General features: G+C 39.7%; 2 protein-coding genes across 2 annotated transcripts; one reads left to right on the top strand and one right to left on the bottom strand.

Annotated features, from left to right (window-relative positions):
• Positions 1-4,760: 4,760 nt before the first annotated feature.
• Positions 4,761-11,032, bottom strand: tmem182a (transmembrane protein 182a). Its single transcript, XM_008296399.1, has 5 exons — positions 10,636-11,032; positions 9,111-9,234; positions 7,232-7,330; positions 7,000-7,137; positions 4,761-6,467 (listed from the first exon to the last, which is right to left on the bottom strand). Exons 1-5 carry the CDS (start codon positions 10,792-10,794, stop codon positions 6,241-6,243), a joined length of 747 nt encoding a protein of 248 aa, XP_008294621.1. The 5' UTR covers positions 10,795-11,032; the 3' UTR covers positions 4,761-6,240.
• A 2,386-nt stretch (positions 11,033-13,418) lies between these two features.
• Positions 13,419-21,747, top strand: mfsd9 (major facilitator superfamily domain containing 9). Its single transcript, XM_008296398.1, has 6 exons — positions 13,419-13,643; positions 14,865-14,952; positions 15,841-15,884; positions 16,819-16,948; positions 18,982-19,191; positions 19,282-21,747. Exons 1-6 carry the CDS (start codon positions 13,557-13,559, stop codon positions 20,142-20,144), a joined length of 1,422 nt encoding a protein of 473 aa, XP_008294620.1. The 5' UTR covers positions 13,419-13,556; the 3' UTR covers positions 20,145-21,747.
• Positions 21,748-21,918: the final 171 nt, after the last annotated feature.

The following is a 21,918-nucleotide window of genomic DNA, read 5'->3' as shown; positions in this document are numbered from 1 at the left end:
TGTGTATCACACATGGGTGATAGATTATTAGGTAATAAATTAATATAAAAGTAATGCAAATATTTAAAAAAAAAAATACAATCATTAAATAGAAAAATATGAGACGAAGGTGTGAGAAATAACAAAATGTGAAAATAATCACATCAGAAGAATGTAATGTCACATTTCAGCGTGACGTCTTGTTAAGTCTGTCAAATAAAAGCAGAGACGGATTCACTGTTCACATTGGGACAGATAGATATGATTCACAAAACCCCCAGCGACTTTGAAGCCCTGATGGCTCCCTCACCGGCGCCTGGTGTTACAACACTGCATAAGAAATTATATGCAAGAGGTGTATTTGAATATTCATGACCAAATCCATCGGCTGTTTGTACTGTAGCATTAATTAATTGCTTGAGGGGAAGCCGAACCCAAATACGGAGCTGAAGCGCTCGGTGCTGAAACGCAGCAATCCCAAAGAAAGAATTATAAAGTGAGAAATGTGTAACCAGCGAGTGCTAACACAGTACGAATCTTTCAAATGGCACGGCAGGGAAGGATTTTTACAAATTTATCTAACAATTAACAGACACCCGCAACACTGCTTTAGACTTCTGAGGCTGAAATAAAGTCTCAGATTCTGTATCGCTGTCTTGAACCAAACTCTCTCTTTGTTTAGGATTCCACGGATACATATGTGCCGTTAAAAATGTATGAATATTCAGGAGGGAAGATGGCTAAAGAGTCCCAATCATCTCCTACACAGTTGCTCTGGCAGTTAAAAGAGAGCCGCTGAGAGGAGTTTCACTGTGAGAGACATTAGCATGCCTTTGAAACAAGAGACCTTGTGTACGAACAAGGGCTATCCATACACACTTTGGAATGTAATTTATATGCACAAACTGAGGTGTGAGGCCAGAGGATGTTAGAGGGGCAGAAAGGATCCACTCAATACAGGTGTAGCTTTCACTGGCCAACAATGTAATAACAGTTTTTCTACTGCCAGCGCCTCTTTGCACATCAGTGGGTTCCTCTGAACTTGCAGACTTCATTGGAAACAATCTGAGCGCAGAGAAAGACGAGGCATATAGATAATTGGATGCTGCGCTTGTACTTTTTTGTATCTCCTCTGTGATCTTTAAGGAATACGTCGCCTCATCAAAGAGATTTTTGTTTTAATGCTTGGAGCTCGGCGTCGATAAATGTGTAGATTCTCAACTGTTTGTTTGACGACCCGAGTTACTTTTTTGTGCCACTGCCACCGGTGACCTATGTGCTCCACTCTCTGAATTATGCATGGTGATTATACGACGTAGTCCTCTGAATTGTAAATTCTGACAATTATACAGCCCATTGTCTATTCATTATTTCAAAACGAATGGGAAATTATGTAAAACTATCTCTAAAGAGGAAAGCAGCGTGTAATATGACTTGCCATATTGTTCATGCAATTCAAATACTTTGCTTTTTCTGAGAGTTGAAAGTAATCAGATTTAAATGAAATCTGACTTGCATGCCATGCGGGATTATGATACATTTGGAAGATAAGCTATGATAACTACACTACGCGCCATGAGGTGAGAGCACTCGGGCAAAGAGTGTTTTCCAATTAACTCAAACCTCCCTCAAGGTTAAATATACAAGTGTTGACTAAGAGCTGAACTTACTGTGTCTTCTTTTCTTGACCAGATGAGTGACGGACTTCAACGTGTCTCTTTCTGCTTCTCTCTGGACTTTCTTTTTTGATCCCTTCCCACACATATCTTAAAAACACATATTGTATACTTCCAAAGATGCCAAAGCTACTATTGTTTTCATTACATAAATTTTTAAAATCAGTTTTCGTAACATTCACTTGTGACGCATATACAAGGAAATACGTACATCTGTGTTGTTTTATCATTTTATTTCTTTGCTGATTTATTTGATATTTTGGCGTTTGAAGTCATCCGTAAAAGGCTGACGAACAGGACATGATGCATTGTGCAGATTTGCTTGGAAAGCTGCACTTTTCCCAGCAGGAAAACACTGTATCAGTGTCACAACATAAGACTCAAAAGATAAGCTGCATGAATTTGAAAGATAAGCTCATTGTATCAGATTGTTTTGAGCATTTCATTACACCACTTTAAATTTCAGATTAGAAAAACTTTTTTTTTTGCACCTTGATTTAATAATGAAGTGAGAGAGAGACAGGAAAGTGGGGGAGAAGAATGGGGGGAGGACATGTGGGAAAGGGCCATGAGCAGGATTCAGACTCATGACCTCCACATCGGGACTGTAGCCCTGCACATGGGACGACAGCCCAACCAGGTGAGCTATACCGGCGCCCCAGATTAGAAAAACTTTAAAGTTACAGTACGCAGGTGATATTTCTGTGAGCCTAAGATTTTAAAATTATGCAAAACAGAAAGAAGCAGAGTTATTCTCCCCTTTCTGATTAAATAAGCTGAAAATTGTTTGAAGCATCTGGCATATGGATCAGTTCCAGCGTATTCTGGGCCTTAAACGTAACCAAACTCAGAGCCAGCAGTCACCTACCCTGAACTTAAAATGCGTTTTCCGTCAGGAGGCCCCTAACTTTGAAACAAGCGCTTTGTTTTTTAAATTCATTCTTCCACCTCAGTGACTTCCTTTAAGTCCCTACTTTAATTTTTATGCACGTGTATCTTTGCATTAATTGCTCTTTTACACTTTTCTCCAGAGATTTTTTTTTCTTTTCTTATTGTTCCCTGACTGTGCTGTTTGCAGCTTTGCAGTGCAGAATGACGCACATCCAGAGTTGATACTGGAAGACTGTTTCTGTCTCTGTTCTCACCTTGAATCTTAGTTTAAGACATGTAAGTAGGATTTTGCAACATCTAATTAACAGCTCAACTAGCAAAGAGCGAGTTGTGCTGCCATGTGTAACTTGTGATGTGGAAAGCTGAAGCCTCCAGTGTAAATACATAGAGAATGAGCATTACAGTGAAATACAGTAGAGGACTTGTATGCGTCTAATAGTTAACTGAAAGGTTTCAGCTGAGCAGACAAATGATTTTAATGGGGGAATTCATTTTTTGAGCAAAAAGATACAAACTAATATTCAAAGCAGAATATTTTATACCTCTCAAAACATATCTGAAAAGGAATCTTTGCCTTCGTCTTTGTATTATTCTTTGTTCTGTTCTGTCAGAAGTTTTCCATTCAGATTTTTTTAATGCGTGGCCTCTGTCATTGGTTGCATTATGTGCAGGACTTGCAGCGAGACCACTTCTTCCCCTTCCTCCTCCTCCTCCTCCTCCTCCTCCTCCTCCTCCCCCTCCTCTGGAAGTGTTACCCTCTCATCCTCCATCTCTCCTCATCCGCTATTCTCCTCCTCACCTCCTGCTGCACTCCATCCCTCTGCTGAGCACAGGTATTTGTTTAGGAATCTCTCAGTGGAAATTATACTCCATCTCCGGCGCTCCCTATCAACACACAATTATCATGGGCAATCATGCAGAACAGTGCTGAATTCAGCTGGGACTCCCACTCTGATGACATTACTGACTGCAAGGCCCATCTTCTGCTGGAGGTAGCCTTCTCCACACCTGCATTATACCTCTCTCTCTCTTTTTTCCCCCTCTCTCTCTCTCTCTTCGTCACACGCTCTCTCTTGGATATGGATAGAGAAATGATTAAACATTTTTTTTTATCTTATTAGGATTTCATTTAAACCAGGAAGTCCACCCGATAAGAAATCTCTTTCCTAGGGGAGACTTGGCTGAAAGGGCCGCTCCGACCTCAAACAGGACAAATCCTGCGATCTTATCTTACGATTTATTAGCATCTTCCCACCTATGTGGCCTCCTCCTGTGACCTGCAGCTTTTTTTTTTCTTCTTTTTTTTTTGCCTCGGTGTAGCTTCTGACGTGGCTCAGTGTGAGCACAGTAAATTGAAAATTCAGAAATTTGGAAGTGTGAATCTCCATCATTAGATTTTCCTGTGAAGGCAAAGTCAATCACAGAAAATAATCAATGCCTTACACTGTGTCCCCCTCTCTCCTGCATTCTGAGTCAAACCGCAGATGCATTTCCCTATGTATGATAAGTACATTATAAATCTTGAAAGGCACGGAGTTGATGCCGACACATGAGAATCAACACAAGAGTCCATTCAGATCCTGATCAAATGCTCCATTCATGAGTGAAATTACCATCCGTCTGTCAGCCAAGGTGTGAATTCTTTCATCTACAGATCCTACCTCTGAAGTTGTGATTAAATGCATAACGCCACATACACTCCACATAGACTCAAGATAAGCAAAAATGGGATTTCTTCCTCTCAGGCTGCAGGTTGACGTGGAAATCGAGTGAGACAGCAGTGCCATCTTGTGGTACTTGAACTGAATATTTTATATTTTTCCAGACATTTGATGCTATTTCACAGAAAAACTGTCCCTACAGTATCACAAAATAAAAGAATGAGAGGCTCCTGAGATGCAAAAAGGATCAATTTATTCCCCCTGCACAGGGTTTGTCCTGATTGGTCAGTGCTTTTAGTCTCATAGCTTTTTTATGTGTCTTACATTATAGCATGTACAGTAACTTGTGATCTCAATGGCCCTTTTTCCCAATGTTTTTTTTGCATTGGGTCACCTTCTACATGAAAGGGATATCAATTGATTCTTTTTGCATCTTAAGTTCCTCCTCTACCTCGTCTTTTCTTGAAAAATGGGACTGTTAATTTTGACAGGTGACGCTATCTTGAGACAAGCCTGGTTTCAAGGGCACAAACCTGATCACAATGCCTTGTTGCAATGACAGCATAATTTATTTCACACATTAAAAGCCTTCACCTCGTCCTTTTAATGGCAAACACCAACAAAAAAAAAAAAAATTGTCATTTATTTGACAGACATGATGTTATGTACTCACAACACACTTGAAGAGAGCGATAATAGAAATGCATACAACACAAATGTTACAGCATTATTACGAAATTGTTGCTTTATTTAGAAACATAGCAGCCTGAACTGAACCACTAATCTGGTCAAAGTGGAGCAATATGACCAAGAAACTGTACAGTTTTCAGCTATGTACACAAACAGCAAAGTAATACTGCAGAAAAAAAAGCAGAAAATATACATGATACACTCAGGAAATATGAATATTAGGTTATATTGTGGGACCAATTGATGATATTCTGCATTCTTGTTATTGTTAGCAAAAAAGATTCAAATCAAAAACGAATTGACCGATCTAATAAATGTTTTCTGTGTATCCAAAGCCCATTTAAAAACACCAAAAAAAAGAGCAACACAGGTTTATTGGCTGACATTCAGTTATTATAATGAACATGTGCACTGTGGTTTAGTTTGAGTTGATACACATATGCTGCCCTGCTGTTGTAAATACTCACCAGAATGCCAAATGTGTATTAATACACAGCCAATAATCCAAACCCCAGATGAAATTATTTTAAAAATTGAAATGATGTATTTGTGACCTGTTTAAAACAATCACAGCATCATTATACATTAGTATGCCACAGAAAAAGTTGTGACATTGAGAGAGTCAAGATGTTCGGGTTTAGTTTTTTTGTTTTTTGTTGTTGTTGTTACATTTATGGGCAATAGCACAAATACAGAACATATTCGGCCTACGTGTTAAACTGAATGCAGAAAAGACAACTGTCCAGGCGTTCTTTCCAAAGTCACTTACTTCCATTACTGTATATACAGAATATAAAAATAATCATGCCACCTTGCAGGCTTTTCATTATACACTTCTTTTTTTAGATTTTTTTTTACAAACTCTATACAAAACAGAATATATATTTAAATCATTCCTTCAAAGCGTTTGCAGTCTTTTTACGTCATATCCCAAAAGCAAACAAGGTAATTCAATTAACAACAATTTCTTCACCAACATTTTACTTCTGGTAACTTTAAATTTAATGTACATACATTCTGAACTCTTGTAACCGCCGAAACGCGAGATTCAAATAAATATTTGCTCCACAGGTATTTATATAAAATCAGGTCAGAGTGCTGTTTCACTGCTGTGTGTAACTACATTGAAACTAGCTCAGGTTGAAGTCATCATGACGCCATTTCTGAGCCCAGCAATGGACGAAACGTGTTCAAGCTTGTCAGATCATTTATACCACAGAGCTGCCAAACAGAATCTACAGAGTCCTGCTTTTACACAGCAGTAAACAGTACAATCTGACTGTAAAAGATGCTCGTATTCCAGACATTTTAATCTCCATCCTCTAACCTGCTGCTGCTTTAGATCAGTGGTAGCTAATCTGGATGGTTCGGCCAATGAGGAGGAAAAGAAGGCCGGCCAGGAAGCAGAAGAAGATACCAACGGGGGCAAACATAAAGGACAGACCGTAGGTGAGGGACAGATTGAAGTCTGGACACACTGAAGATCGCTGGTGGTCTATGTAGACGTCTACCACGTCCAACACCTGCACCCACAGTACGTACATGATCACCACACACAGCAGGAAGAGACCTGGTGGTGGAAGAAAAATGCAATTTAAGTAAAGAGAAGAGACTGTGGTGCTTGAAACTCATTCAAATACTTTTGATCTGACCCAATGTATTGAAAACACACAAAGTTTTGGGAGAAGTATTCAGATCAAAGGGTGTAGGTTACCATTAACAGTGCAATAAAAATTAAAAATGAATTGTATAATCAGGTAAATATGCTTGCAAATCACCATTAAAGGTACTTTTTCTTCAGAAAACTGTTCCCTGTAACTGACATATTACCACAAATGGCATTATTAGGTTGCTTTTGCATCAGTCGGTAAGCAGAACTTTACACATTTACTCTCAAATGATCCAATAGATTGCATTTTAAAGGCTTATTATATGTTTTGAAGGTAAAATGATATTCTGAAAGGTTGCCAGTAACTACAGCTGTCAAATCAATGCAGCGGAGTACAAGGTTTCCATACGAAATTTAATGGAAGAAAAGTCTGATGTGCACTTTCATGTAAGAACGTGTATTTTTTTCCTCTCTACTGCTGGTTTTTACTCACCAGATGTCAGGAAAAGTCCTCCCCCTGTTTTATACAAGCGGTGGCTGGCAAACGGAGCAGCACAGATGATGAAGAAGCCACCGAGAGCCACAGCTGCCACTCCGATGAGCATAAAGATGCTCCAGAATCCCCTGTAGACTGGACAACAGAGATGTTGTACACAGAGTCATTGGATCAGAGAGGTAAATAATGAAATGATTGTATTAAAAGACAAATGTAGGCAAATACTCACTTATGGCAGAATCATACTCTGTGGCATTGTGGGTCTGATGGGACACGGGGAATGGGAAGAGGTAGGCAGGCATGCATACTTTTGAGTGAGCCTGGTTTGCTGCAGAGAGAAAGACAAAATGTATTTTTGCACTACAATACATGCAAACAAGAATGGTCTGGATACAGCCTGCAAAAGAAAGATGGACTCATGAAATATTGCAAAACTACCGCTGGGATTTTTGTTGTTTATTTTCTCTGTTGGAGACTCTAACCACAATCATGTTTTACTTGGCAACAAGTCTTTCATGGGGCTAAACTTAACTAAACTGACAAATGATGTGATAAATGTGTACTCTTTCTCTTTAGTTTTTTGTTTCTTTATCCTCTCTCTACTCTTTTCTCTGTCTCTTCTTCTAACATGTGAAATTCCACAGACCCTCACAAGGTCCTTTCATTGCTAGAGGCTGTTTCTGACAATGGCCACCCATTCAAAGTCCCCATCAGAAAATAGATGACACACAATCACCTGACAAACAGACAGAATAACATCACATGGTGCCGCCTTAAAACAGTCACATGGGAGGCGATTCTGCTGCGATGACGTCAGACAGTTTATCAAACATGAGTGCAGCAAATTAAAAACTGACATTTATCCTGCAGCAGAGCCGTATCATGCTTCGACTTCTATGTGTTCTAAAACATTGTTTTCACTCAGCAGGGCTAATTTATCTCTAATATTCTGTTGGGTTTGCTAGAGACTGTGGTGGAAGAGGTATTCAGATCATTTGCCTAAATAAAAATACCAACAGAGCCATGTCAATATATTCTAATACAAGTAAAAGTCCTGCATTAAAAATCCTACATATCAGCAGTGGCAACAAATTATAGTTCAAGTATAAAAGTAAAGTACTGTTTGACCCCTCTGACTGATGTATTATTATGTTTAACATCACTAGATCATTAATAGTGAAGCATCAGTGTGTCAGCAGCATGTTGCTGTTGTAGCTGCTGCAATTGGATCCAGTTTAAACTACTTTATATACAATTTCATAAACAAGGACAGCAGATAATTCTGAGGGTTTATCAGATGATTAATGAGCTTAGAAAAAAGAAAAAACTAAATTCTGATACACAAATCTGTTTTCAAGTTTTGGACTCTTGATTTTTGATAAGATATCAGAGCACTTGAATGTTTATTGAAGTGAAACCAAGCGAGAAGTTTTAAGTCAGCTTAGAAGACTTCTGACAGATCAGAAGCCAAAGAGTTTGGAAAGACTCATATTGTGTATTTCTTTTTCTGTAAAGTAACTAAAGCAATATTTAAATGTAGTGTAAAATAAAATTCTGTTTCCCTCTAAGGATTAAGAGGCATAAAATGGAAAAATGTAAGTAAAGTACAAGTAAATAAAACCTGGACTGAAGTATAGTGTTTGAGTAAATCAATTTAGTTATTGTCCACTATTGCCTGGAGACAACAGGCTCCCTGTAACAGCTTTAAGGCACAATTAACTGTTTTATCACCGACACACTTCGTGACTTCTCAGAATTTCCTGAGAATTGCTTCTAAATGAGGTTCTGAGTTTATAGCATGTTTCAGAAATCCACTTCAGAAAAATATGTATTTCTTCTGGTTGGGGTTTCAGCAACACCAGCTGATGAAATGTAAGGGGATTTAGTCTGTTTTGTAGCTGCCCTTCTAAATTCTCCTAACAGGATCTAACAGGTAGTCAGAGCTCTCTGGGGTCTAAATAATCCCAAACATAAGCATTACAACTAATCTATTACACATTTATGTCTGCAGATGACACAACATGAAAATATATTCTATTAAACATATATCATATAACATATTTACAGCCAACACTGAGAAAATAAAACTAATGTCATGTGTCACTTACTGAACCAGAGCTTCAACAGCAGGTTTTCATCACCAGCGTTGCCCCCAAAGGAGCATCTCCAGAAGAAACCCTCATGGTACAGGGTGACACCACTACTGCCCTCTTGCACCACCACATCGCCACGCTACAATAAGAGAAAAAGAAAAAAGACAGAATGATTCGCAAACATTTTCTCACTCTATAAAGACAGCAGAATATGGTTCATGTAAATACAGTTATTGATGCGCTCTATGTAATCAGTTGATGCTATTGAAGTCTAGGAGAGCTGCCTCAAAGTGAAGTGAGGCAGGTGTACAGTTTTCTGCCACAGTGTCACAGAGCAGCTGCTCAGGCAGGTCAGGGGTTGAGCTGAGCCAGCACCTTTCACCTCCGGCTGCTCCAATCTGGTGCCAAGTGAGCGTGCAGGTCGAGGATGTTCTCATTTAGGAACCGTCTATCATTGGTGGGCACTATTTTTTGCATGTGAGAAAATAAAAGCAATTCCTAAGTTGCCTGTTGTGTAACTCATAGGATGTATCTCAGAGAAATGAAAGCATTAAGGTGCAGGCTGTGATGAATCCTGGAGCATCGCTTAGTTGTGCTCTGTCCAGGGAGGGTGTGAAATGAACACCTTTTCAAACATTTTCACTTTCTGTTTGAAAGGTCAGATCATCCAAAGAGGTTTTAAGACAAATCCAAAGGGTCACAAGACAAATCAAAGCACAAACACATTTCTTCCCCACAAAATATATTAACTTCTCCCCAACAATTCTAACAACTTTCATTATTTTAAATAGCTAACTGACAGTCATATTGGGATTTGGGTTTGTTTGAAAGGGAAAACCAACCCCAAAAAGTTGAAATAGTGCAATAAAAAACTTAACATGCTGTTTTCTGATTGGATCCTGATATCCTTTCACTCCACACTGGTACAAAAATAATCATTTATAAGCGATTAGACTGAGATCACGTTGCATTACAACATACAGTATATCCTTAGTGCGACATTGGTTTTATTGTGCTGCTATCGTGTCTCAATGTTAGTATCAGTGTCCACTCTCAACAGCTAAGTATGTCCGAGTCTGTGATATTTAATCCAGTATCATACCACTTAGACTTCTGGTATTTGTATTTCTATCATTGGGGCACATGGTACAAGCTATGTCTCAATCACTGCATAGCTGCACACACGCTACATTAAACAGTGTCTCATTACATGGAGAGGTCCTGCAGGGATGCCTCTCCGCCCTGCAGCTCACCTACTGAAAGACTGACTGGAGCAACAGTTTCCAGATTAGAAGAAACAACTTTGGTTTTTCACTTCATAATAGATTATTATATGTTTCAGTATCAGTATTTGGGATTGTCTAGACTGCAACTTTATAACAAAGCTTAAATACAATGTAAAATAACATCATTAAAGCATCAAGAACAATTCATCTCACTTTAGTTTCAGGGGGTTACACATGTGAACATTTTTTATGCTACTGACAGATAACTGATTTCTGTCCTCTGATCTGCAGGTGTTAGCAGTGAAAACACTCACCTCTGTGATCACAGTGACGGGGCCAACGGATCCTTCAGGGTTCGGGTGGCAGCTCTCTGAGGCCAGCAGCCAGTAATCGGTTCCAAAAGAAAGAAGGATGAACACAGCTGCCAACGCCCCAAAGAGCCCTGCAAAAAACAACGCCACGCTAAGCTTCATGGTCCAAGTTTGACCAGCCGCTCGGCTACTGAATGCCCACGCTCTGTCTGACTTTCCACGTCCGACTAAAACAAGTGCATGTGACAAGCTGAGGCAGAACCAGTCACTCCTCTCGCGCTGTGTTATATCCACTGGGTGAGATGTTGACTCTGTCCAGCTGGTTTCTGTTGGGTTACTGGATCTTCGCTCCTCTCCTGTCTGTCTTGTCTGTGTTATGGGAGGACAAAGTTATGCACATGACTCCTCTGGACCCTCCACTGGGGTCTGCAGCAAGCCCACCCTGCACCACCCCCTGCTCACCCCCCCGGGCTATTTTTGGTTTCTGATTGAAGGCGGCTGCTCCTCTCCAATGTAGAGCTGAGTGTGTAGAGCATTCGAAGAGTGTGAGGGAAGGGAGGGGATCAACGCAGAAATAACCGGTGGCAACTGGACACCCAGCATCTGCACGGGAATGTCAGGGTAGGGTGAGACCGAAAGGACAGAAGAGGGGTAAAGTATCCCCCTACACCCTGCTCGAAAACCTTTGCCCCAACAGGACAACATACACATAAACAGCTGCACACGCCAGTAGCTGCCATTTCCCGTAAAGAGGGTGATGAAATTTACAGTAAATGCAGCCCTTTGTGTGACTTCAATGGGACTTTCAGTTGTTTCAGACACCATGAACACAGATGGAGACATGTACTATACAGACAAAATACATATATGTGTTTAAAAAAAAAAAAAAGAAAGAAAGAAAGAAATCACATAAAATAAACAAAGCTTACCATTTAGCAAGTTCTGAAGACTGCTCTAAAAAATATATTTGAAATAGCACAGCAGTTTCAAGTTTGATTCTTTTGGCAAAAAAAAAAAAAAGCCAGTAATAATTTAGTCAGTTTTAGATGTAGATGGTTTTGTTAGTTGATATGCATCAAGTTGTAATTTGTCTTCCATCAACAACTGCTTTCAGAAACCAGATTTTGTGATCAATCACAGTAAGTGTGAGCTGAGAAGAGCTTCTTGTTTATTAGCATCTAAGGGGAATATTTAACAGCGAACCTATATGTAGACACTGTCTAATTTACACACTAATGTGACCCAGGCTACCCTCAGTCTGCCTGAGGCACTCCACCCACATCCACTGTTGTGTGTGTGTGTGTGTGTGTGTGTGTGTGTGTGTGTGTGTGTGTGTGTGTGTGTAAAAGACCAAAACTTCAGATCAGTGGCTTATCAAATATCACTTATGTCTCGTCTGAAGCATAAATAAAGAACATTTTCAGTTTCATTTGTCGATAAGGAATTGCTTGTTCTACAATCCATTTAGATTCTTGGCCTCAAAGCTCAGATGTCGACATATTTTGTAAATATGCAAATGTGACTCTTCTGATTTTTTTAAATTATACATCTAATATAAGTCTACATTGTACCAGATATGTATGTAGTATTTGTAACAGTACAAGCTGTATTTGAATAGCGCTTTGTCATAGAGTCTATGGGTCCATAGTCCAAAGTGTTGGTTTCCAGCAACACTAAGTGTGACGAACAATTGATAAGCATTGATTAATATTTTTGTTGTTGCTAGTTTCATACTGCTACATTAGGTTAACTAACCTTATACAGTCACTTAGAAGAAAGCTACAGATGCTCATGTTTAGTACCTTTACTGATATTTTATTAGAATGCATTTTTAAGGTTACTTTCTTCACACTGACTGGAGTCTGTCTATTAAGTGTTCTCTGGCTACAGACTCCAGGATGAACTGGTGATTTTGGTGGTCAGAGATCAAAGTTCAAGCCACTTACAGCACCTCACCACACTGATTATGACAAAATGTCTCATATAAAATTATCAAGTGATGACATTTATTATCCAGTAAGGTCAAAGGTCAAGTCTTGACAGATATGGTTGTAAACTGCAACTTGATTGGTTGACAGAGGCATATAACCATGAGACAGCAAATTCTACTGCTGAAGATAACATAATGATAATGTTTATTTTTCATTTATTTTACTTGTTGCATCCTTAGAATCCTGTCATGTCTATATGAATACAGTCGATGGCAGCATTGCTACTGTTTACACAGAGAAAAAGTGCACTTGAATAAAGGAGTGTGCCTTTTGTAATGCTTTGGATGCCCCAGCAGGTGGTGGACAAGTAACCGCAGTCTCAGAAAATCTAAAGGCCTGTTTAGAGAACAGAGAACATACTAGGAAATTGGTAAAAACTGTTTAATGTGCAGTCAATAGAAAGACAAATGTTGCTATTAACTGTAATAAATTAGCGAGGTGTGCAAGGAGTGCTGGTAAAGTCTTATACTAAAAAATTAAAATAAACATATTAATACTTTTTTTATTTTTTGAAAACGTATAAAATGAAAGCTAGCGTTTTTTTTAAAAAAAAAACAACTACGAAGAGGAAAAAAATAAAAATGAAATAAAAAGACAAAAATCTCTGCTATCCTGTGACGTCAATGGACGATACCATCTTGCAGCGCAGTCGCGGGGGTGTCCAACCAGACAACGCGACTGTTCAACGCCTCATAAACCGGCCATGACTCGGACAGTCAACATTTTCGCCGGACACAGACTTGACGCTTTTCTGTAAGATCCATCAGCTTTCACCCTGTCCGCATTTTCACCCAGAGATAAAACCCGGCAGTGTGTCGGCTTCCCCCCTGCTTGTGAGACCACCGCCGGGACGGATCCGTGTTTTGTGTTTGGACAGTTTACGGTGGAGCGGATGAGCGCTTCCTCCTTGGCCGGAGCGTTCACAGCGGGAGGATGAACAACCAGAGATGTAGCACTTTATTCCTGAAACCAAAAGGACGGACGAGGATTATACAGTGCATCTATGTGGTGGGCTTCATGGTGAGTAAGTTGAAGAGAGCCTGAACCTGCTGGTTTAGGCTGTGTGATGAGCTGCCATGCTTTCACAACTCAGGTGTGATGTAAAACCAAAAAAAATAAAATAAAATCTCCTTCAGATGTTATTTTGAGTTGTGCTTTCTGTTTAAACTGTGCAAAACTTGCGCTGTTTTTGGTTATATTTAGGGTGTATGCAAGTAATTGAAACAGCTTCAGTTTTTAAAAAAAATATTTATAATAATAAAGAAAGAAAAAGCAGAAACTGCCTCTTAGAGTAAATTTTAAAACGTGCAAATAGGAATCCCATGAAGTTTCTTAAGTATTAAACATTTTTAATAATGTCATGCTTATCTGCAGACCTTTGTAGCATAATTATACATAATGTATTCCTGAATAGGCTTTAATCTAACACTCAATCTTTACATGTGCAAAGATATAAAGAGCCACTGCAATGTTCAACTGTTTTAGCTTCTAAAGCCTTCATTGGGATTGCAGAAAAAAATCCAAACAACTAAACACTAATGTATCAGTTGCTAGGTTAATATAAACTCAGCATGGAGAATTATTGGCACAGCCCTCCTGTGATATTTTAGAATTCCTCCCTCACCATAGCTCACATGAATCTTCACAAATGCAGCCACACTTGTGAGTCTGTTGAGAGTCGCCTCTTCACAGCATCACTGTCAGTAACACATGCTGCAAGGTAGACTTCCTTGACTTTAAGGACATGTTGAAACACACTGATGCAAGTTGTATTGTGGGTAACCTACAACAAAAAACAGCTGAAAATCCAAATGTTTATGTTTTTTTAGAGCCGGCCTGCAGTCATGCTTCAGAGAATGAACTTTCACATTTCAATCTGCAGAAGCGATTAACCAATTAAAGGTCACCAAAAGAATCCATGAAGCTCAGATTTTTGTGAGAAAAGACAGACACCGCTAGGAGAGTAATGCTGCTGAAGCGATTCCTGTAATAGGCAGTGTCAGAACACTGTATGAGTTGCTGTGTGACTCCAATTAAGACTTTGGCAAGGGCCGCTCTGATCTCAGCAATGCAGAAAAACAGGTTGTGTTTCTGTGGCCACTGAATCTACCTTCAAACTGTCTGTGCTGGATCACATTGGGTTGGCTAATTGGTTTGATCATTTGTTTGATTATTTCACGTTTCCAGTTGTTCAGGTTTCTAATGTGATATATTTTCATCCGCTTCCCTTATTTTCTTTAGGACTTGTTTGGGGTGAGCATGATCATCCCGTTGCTGAGCCATCACGTGAAGGCTCTTGGGGCAAGTCCCACTGTGGCTGGTATAGTAGGTAAGTTGTGTCCGTAATGTGTAGTAATCTATTTAGGCTACATTGCAGATGTACTGAGGGTCAGCCCCCACAGTTACGTAACAGTTAATGTGTAATTAGAAGGCAAGTTCACTAACTTTGGACAGTCTTAGAGCAAAACAACTGGCCAGATAATTTTCTGGTTGCCAGAGTTTAAAGAAAATCCTAAGATTTAGTGCAGCACTTCTGTTACATCGCCATATTAACACTGTAAAGTTAAAAAAAAGGCTCAAACTGATAAAGCAGAACAAGAGATATCTGTCTTTTTAATTAACATTAGTGCAGAAAAAATAGGTTGATAAATCAACAAATCAACTGAGGAAAAAAAACAAAACAAAACACTGAATCCTTTAGCGAGCAAAGACATACTTTAAATATACAAAACATAGTCAAATACAGGAAAGCTAAGAGTATGGTGGCGCTTTCTTCATTTGCCTCTAGGTAGTATTTGCATCTTTTTTTACTCTGCTCCTGTAGATTTGGACTGTTGGATGGATAAAACAAGCAAATTGAATGTCACTTGGGCTTAGTAAGCAGCGGCAGAGAAAACAATAAATGATTGAAAATAGTGTTTTTTGTGATGCACGTAAATGTAAAGTTGAAAATGAATTTTATCCCAAGCTATAATTAACTTTACTGGATTGTGTCTGCAATACACATTGATACCTTACTGTCCTGTGCTGTAATTGTTATTTTTCTGCTTTCACATCACTTGAATAGTGGTAAAAATTAACAGTATGTCAGCGTCTTGTATTGTTTAAAGACTGAAGTGCTTATTTCTCGGTATCATTTCAGCATTAGACTCACATGATGTCTGCTCTTTGCTTTGTCTGTCAAATATGAATTCAAACCAACATTCAATTGTTTCAGGATCCACATACGGCATCTTGCAGCTTTTCTCAAGCACAGTGGTTGTAAGTATTGACTTTGCTTCTCTGTGTCCAACCCCCTATTCAGGCTGTCCTCCCTGACAGGACGTGCTCAGAGTTAGTGGCCAAAATGGTTGCATTCCATGCCATCCCTGGTATTTCATGAAAACAATAAACACTGGCTGTTTTAGGTTGATTGTGGTCACACGATGCACCCAGTCTCCACACTTTTACACACACAAGAGACTCCTAGTGAGCCACAGCTACTTAAATTTACTCTTTTTTACACAGAAATTGATTCTCACCCTTTGACACCACCTCTGACTCGACACTGGGATGATTTAGTTGTATCAGCATACAGACCTTGATGATTCATGCACAAACTCCACCCGACAATAAGCGTAGCACTTGAATTAGGATTCTCAGCTTTTCACATCTCTTTCCTGCCGCCCTGAGGTCCTGAAATTAGCGTAATTCTCAGGGGTCATGCGACAAATTAAACAGATAAGGAGTCATCTGTTAGTTCCCGTGTGCAGACCGGCTGAATCCTGACAAATGTAGACGTACGTGAACAGCTGGGTCATTATGATAATCCCACAAGGCTACATCCAGAACACAGCAAACCCAATTGGTTCTAATTTCATTATTTCGTCAGATGGTTTTGTGCTATGTGTGTGAGAGAGAGGGCGACAATCTAATAAAGGCTTGTATAACAGCCTGAGCTGCTTTGTCAAGACGAAATGCAGGGTTTGGAAATTTGTGGTTCACTTTTTTTGAATCAAGTGATCTTTGAGCTTCTACTTCATTTATTGTGATTTGTCATTAATTAATTATGGAATTTAACATCAGCTTCACCTTTTAAGATGTTTCATAGGACTGTAAAATGTCCATAATCTCATCTCTAAATAACTTTCAGAGAATAGAAATTTAGTTTCAACTTCTATTTGTGGTTGTGTGTCGTTTTCTCTGTGATCGACAGGGCAGCTGGAGCGACGTGGTGGGACGGCGGTACTCTCTGCTGACCTGTCTGCTGCTCAGTGCTCTGGGTTACGGTCTCCTGGGAATGTCCACTAGCATAGCTTTATTTGTCCTCGCACGGATACCTGTGGGTAAGTTGGACAGCTATGCAAAAGCATATGGCAACCCTGAAGCCTAATTGGTCTTTTTCACAGAAGATATTTAGAGTGTCTATAAAAAGTATTCACCCCCGTTGGGAATTTTTCCCCTTCATTGCTTTTCAACATTAAATCCCTGCTTAATTTATTTAGGCTTTTTTTGGGCAAGAATTTACAAAACAAAACAAAAAAAAAGAAGAAAGAGCTTTCTACAAACTGATGTAAATGAAATGGAGAAATATGACACATATAATTTGCCTCGGGCAGGTTGTCCTTAAGAACTGAGTGACCGTGCAAGAAAGGAACTAGTGAAGGAGCCACCAGGACACCTATGACTCCTTTGACAGAGTTACAAGTTAAGCAGCTAAGACAGGAGAGACTGTGCACACAACAGCCTGTTCTTTATCAGTCAAAGGTTTATGGGCAAAGAGAAAGCCACTGTTGAAATTAGCTCATATTAAATCTCGACTAGCGTTGTACTATGTTATGTAGTGTGTACTCACCTCTGAAGCTTTCTTACCTAAAATAGCCACAGATATGTATCACTGCATATCTTGCACATCTTGCTCTGACTGCACTCTTCAGGAAGAATGAGACGGATGACATTTCCTGTCTCATTGTGATTCTAACACTCCGAAAGGCGTTGTGAAAAAGGCACTACAACACTTTTGGTGGCACGAGAAACAAATCAAGATGACAAGTTCTGCTTAATTTGCCTGAGACTATGTGGCAGGTTAAAAGGTAATACTATGGTGTCCTGTTACAAATTCTAAAATATGCTAAATGTGCAAAATCTTGATTTAACAAGGCTAAAAAGACAAATGGTGTTAAAAGGTTAAAAATAAAATGGGTAAAAATTATTTCAATACACAACACAGAATCTAATACCAGTTTAAATGTAGATGTAAATAGTTTTTTATTTCATTGTGTTCCTCCTTAGTGTTTAGTTTCACCTGAAACTGCACGGTTGGTGATCTTTAAAGGGACCTCGATCAAGCATAGAATCTATCACAAGGCCTCTACTAACCTAATGAGGGGGAATTGCACAATTTTACCTCATTTCAGTGCTTTTTGAGGGGAAAACACAAGTTTACCAAATCCTTTCCACTTCTGCCTGATAAAGTTATCTGTTAAAGCTCCACCCGGTCAATAAATGTACCACATCTAAAATTCTATTCATAAAATGCACCAGGCTTTGGGAGAAGTGGTGTCTCAAGAACAAACTCAAGGAACAAATGCGTTTTATCAGGTTATTATTATTAATAGTAATAATAATAATACTTTATTGATCCCTTACAGAGAAATTCCATTCACAGTTACATCCGTCCAAGAAACATAAAGACAATAACTGGGGGATACAGGAACTGTCGGGACTGCCAGCCAAGCCAGCGTCCTTATCAATTACTTAATTCATTATTAATTAATTATTATCCACTAATGATTAATTCATGTAGAGGCATTACCATTATAATTCTTGATAGCATAATAATAGCACACGGTACTACTATAGCAGTACAGTGTATTTATATTTTATACAATGACAATGCTTTTTTTTTTTGCTAAACACACTGACATGTATCTTTTTATACTCTTTCTATAAAAGATGCTGTTAACCTGAAATCATTTCTTTCTTTCTTTTTTTTCGTCCTATAAAAACATCTAAAATTTAAAAATCTGCTTGGATAATTTTCACTTTAACACGTTCCCAGGGCCCAGGGGAACTCACACATATATGCTACTACATGCAGCTAAGTGACCTCAAGTCATTTTTGTCATGTCTCTACACTTCAGAGAGGAAGATCCTGCACACTGCTCCTGCTCAGCATCACAATTTATATTGGAATATCTCATTTCTAATTTAAAAGAAACTAATAAAAACTGAGCGAACTAGTGTGGAAGGGAAGGTTCTTTGATTCTGAGAATTCATCTCAATGAAGAGAATTGTTTTTCTTTACACATTTCCCCTAAAGACAGGATACGGTGTACAGAAAATCAGTTACCAATTTCCTGCTTGTTTTCTGTTTCAGGGCTGTTCAAGCACTCCCTGTCCATCTGCAGAGCCCTGCTGTCTGACCTGGTGTCGGAGTCGGAGCGCCCTCTGGTGATGGGACATTTTAACGCAGCCTCCAGCGTGGGTTTCATCCTGGGTCCTGTGGTTGGAGGATACCTCACTGAGCACGAAGGAGGCTTTTATACCTCTTCATTTACTTGTGCAATCATCTTCCTCATCAATGCCGGTAGGTGACAAACTGAGAGAAGTAGCTGATAACACAGAGTCTGTATTTGAAATCTCCTGTATCTCTAATACGGTGTGTTTATCATTTCAGGGCTGGTGTCGATGCTACCGTGGAGTGAGACGCCAGCCATCCGTAACGGCACTAACTCCAGCAACCACCTGAGTAAAGGTTGTCCTGACAACCACTTTAGCAAGTCTGTACACAATGGTTCTCATGCAAATAACCACCACCCAGAGTTGACAGCAAAGACTGAAACTGATTCCAGAGCTCCTGGGCAGCATCATGGTGGTTTCAGGTGGAGGGACGTGTCTCTGTCCAAGCCTGCCTGGAGACAGCTGTCCTCAGTAGGCTCCAAGATCCACACGGTGGCCTCCTCTGACATGTGGGACCTCTTTCTGGTGCGTCTTCTGATGGCCATAGCGATCATGCTCTACTACAGTAACTTCTCTCTGGCCATGGAGGAGCGTTTCTTACTTAAGCCAAAAGTGACGGGTTATCTGATCAGCTACAGCAGCACCTTAGGGGCCCTGGCCGGGTTCCTGGTGGGGCCAGTCACCCAGCTCTATGGGAACAACATGCCTGCCCTGCTGCTTCATTCCACGGTGCTCACCTGCTCGCTTATTTTCCTTTACGCCACTGCGCCGAGCGTGTGGCAGGTGCTGCTCACCTCCACCTTCTTTGCCATTTCTACCACTATTGGACGGACGTGTATCACAGACCTGGAGCTGCAGAGGGGAGGGGTCCAGGCCAGCGGGACTCTGATTGGAGCCGGGCAGTCAGTCACAGCTGTGGGTCGAGTCCTGGCCCCTCTACTGTCCGGTCTGGCCCAAGAGTTCAGCCCTTGCGGCCCCCCGAGTCTGGGAGTGGTGCTGGCTCTGGCAGCCGTTGGTTTATTGCTCATCAGAATCCCCAAATGGGACGGGAGAGGGATGAACAAAGCAGCCAAACTCTGAACCTCTCGCTAGCTGAATTTTTAAATGTTGAAAAACCAATGCTCTGAGAAGTGCTCTTATTTGAAGGAGGCCAGCTGTGAGGGCGAACAGCATACTCACAGTGGTAGAGGTGTTTATTAACAGGAGGCCTCCACCAAATGCATCTGTAGATGTGACATCACAGGAGAACCAGCACTGCAGTCCCTCTCTCAGGGACAGTGGAATCAGAAATCAAAGCGGTGTTGTGGTGAGGACAGGACTGTTTAAGTTTCATGTGCTTCCCAACATGCTGAAGTTTGACCAGACAGAAACATATATGAGCTTTGTCTTGGCACATACTACTTGTGACCACTTGATTGGCAACAATGTACACTTGGTTTGTACATATTTTACCTCAATCCCTGAAGGGTGTACTACGAAGCGAGACTAATGGGTTAGCAAAATATGTTGAGAGTTTTCAATGTCAGAAAGATGGGCTTCTTTTAACCTGCTAGATCACCGTGGTAACTGATGCTGCAAAGCTAACCTGCTCTAGGGAAGGTTATGTTCAGAGTTTGGGGTTTAAAGCGGCTGATAGTCGTGCCATCCTTTTTCCGAATTTGTTTCCTGCTGATTCTCAATCAGCGATATTGACTCTCAGCTGAAGTAAGAAGTTGCTTCTGCAAACCTGTTGAGCTGTACGTTGGTAATTCCACTGAAGCAAGCCGTGCAGTTATAGTATCACACACTGTATGCATTGCATGTTGTCATGAGGACCTACAGCATTCAGATGGTGATGCAGAAAATTCATAAACAGGTTTTTCACATCCGTTTTACACAGTTAATATTGTGTTCAATAGAACACAGATTAGAAAATAGTTGGTTTTAGCATAGAGAATATTCTGTCAGTATTGTTCTGGACAAGACATCATCAGACCTAAATACACTTTTTTTTAGCATCATGTTAAAATGTTTGAAGTTTACAGCGCTAATGTACAACTGTTAAGTTAGCAATTAGCCGCTGCTTTGAGAGAGCAGAAAATATATTATTACACGATTAACAATGTTCTACCAGCATTCCTCTCTTGCATCATTTGCAGTAACAGCACTTTTTTTTTTTTTTTACCATAACAAAAGTTAATATTATTCATAGCTCTCTTTAGACATGTTCCTTTTTACTGACACTGGTGTTGCACAATCTGTACATTTTGTGCAGAAAAGGAGGCAAATGACGGCCTCCAACGCCCTCTTTAACAAAAGTGCACGCAGAGTCTGATAAAGAAAAGCTTTGTCCAGCCAGCTAATTCATAGAAAGCCTGGCTGTGTAACATTGCATCATAGTACACTCCTCAGGTGTTTCTTCCAATATCAGAAATGGTTCTTATGGTGGTATGTAAGTGAATGTTTGCTCTAGTTTTTGACTCTTTGGTTTTACAGTTATAGAGATTTTATTTATCTGAGGAGCTGTTTAATGTATACTTAAAGTAGTAAATCTTTGTATTGTTTATTTTTTAACAGCCCAAACACTACTGTGATAAGAAGGAAGATTTGTCTTTTACATTTGTGTAAAGACCTTACTGAATCCTAGAAAGTACAATTAATGCCAAAAAAGTCACAAGGAATAAACAACAGTTTGTATGTTTGAGTCTGTGGTCTTTTGAACTGTGTATGAAACACTGAAATCAGTACTTCAGTTTGTATGTTAACATCCAACACTACATTGGGTTATTCAGTTTCAAATCATTAGGGGCCAGCATCAACTATGGATATTTAAAATGGTATTTGTTTTTTTTTTGGTTTATGTGATATTTTTTGT

The sequence above is a fragment of the Stegastes partitus genome, unplaced genomic scaffold, assembly GCF_000690725.1.
Source record: "Stegastes partitus isolate 25-593 unplaced genomic scaffold, Stegastes_partitus-1.0.2 Scaffold1125, whole genome shotgun sequence".
Taxonomy (NCBI): domain Eukaryota; kingdom Metazoa; phylum Chordata; class Actinopteri; family Pomacentridae; genus Stegastes; species Stegastes partitus.
The sequence above is the reverse complement of the archived record's forward strand: the minus strand, read 5'-3'. Positions and strand labels throughout refer to the sequence as shown.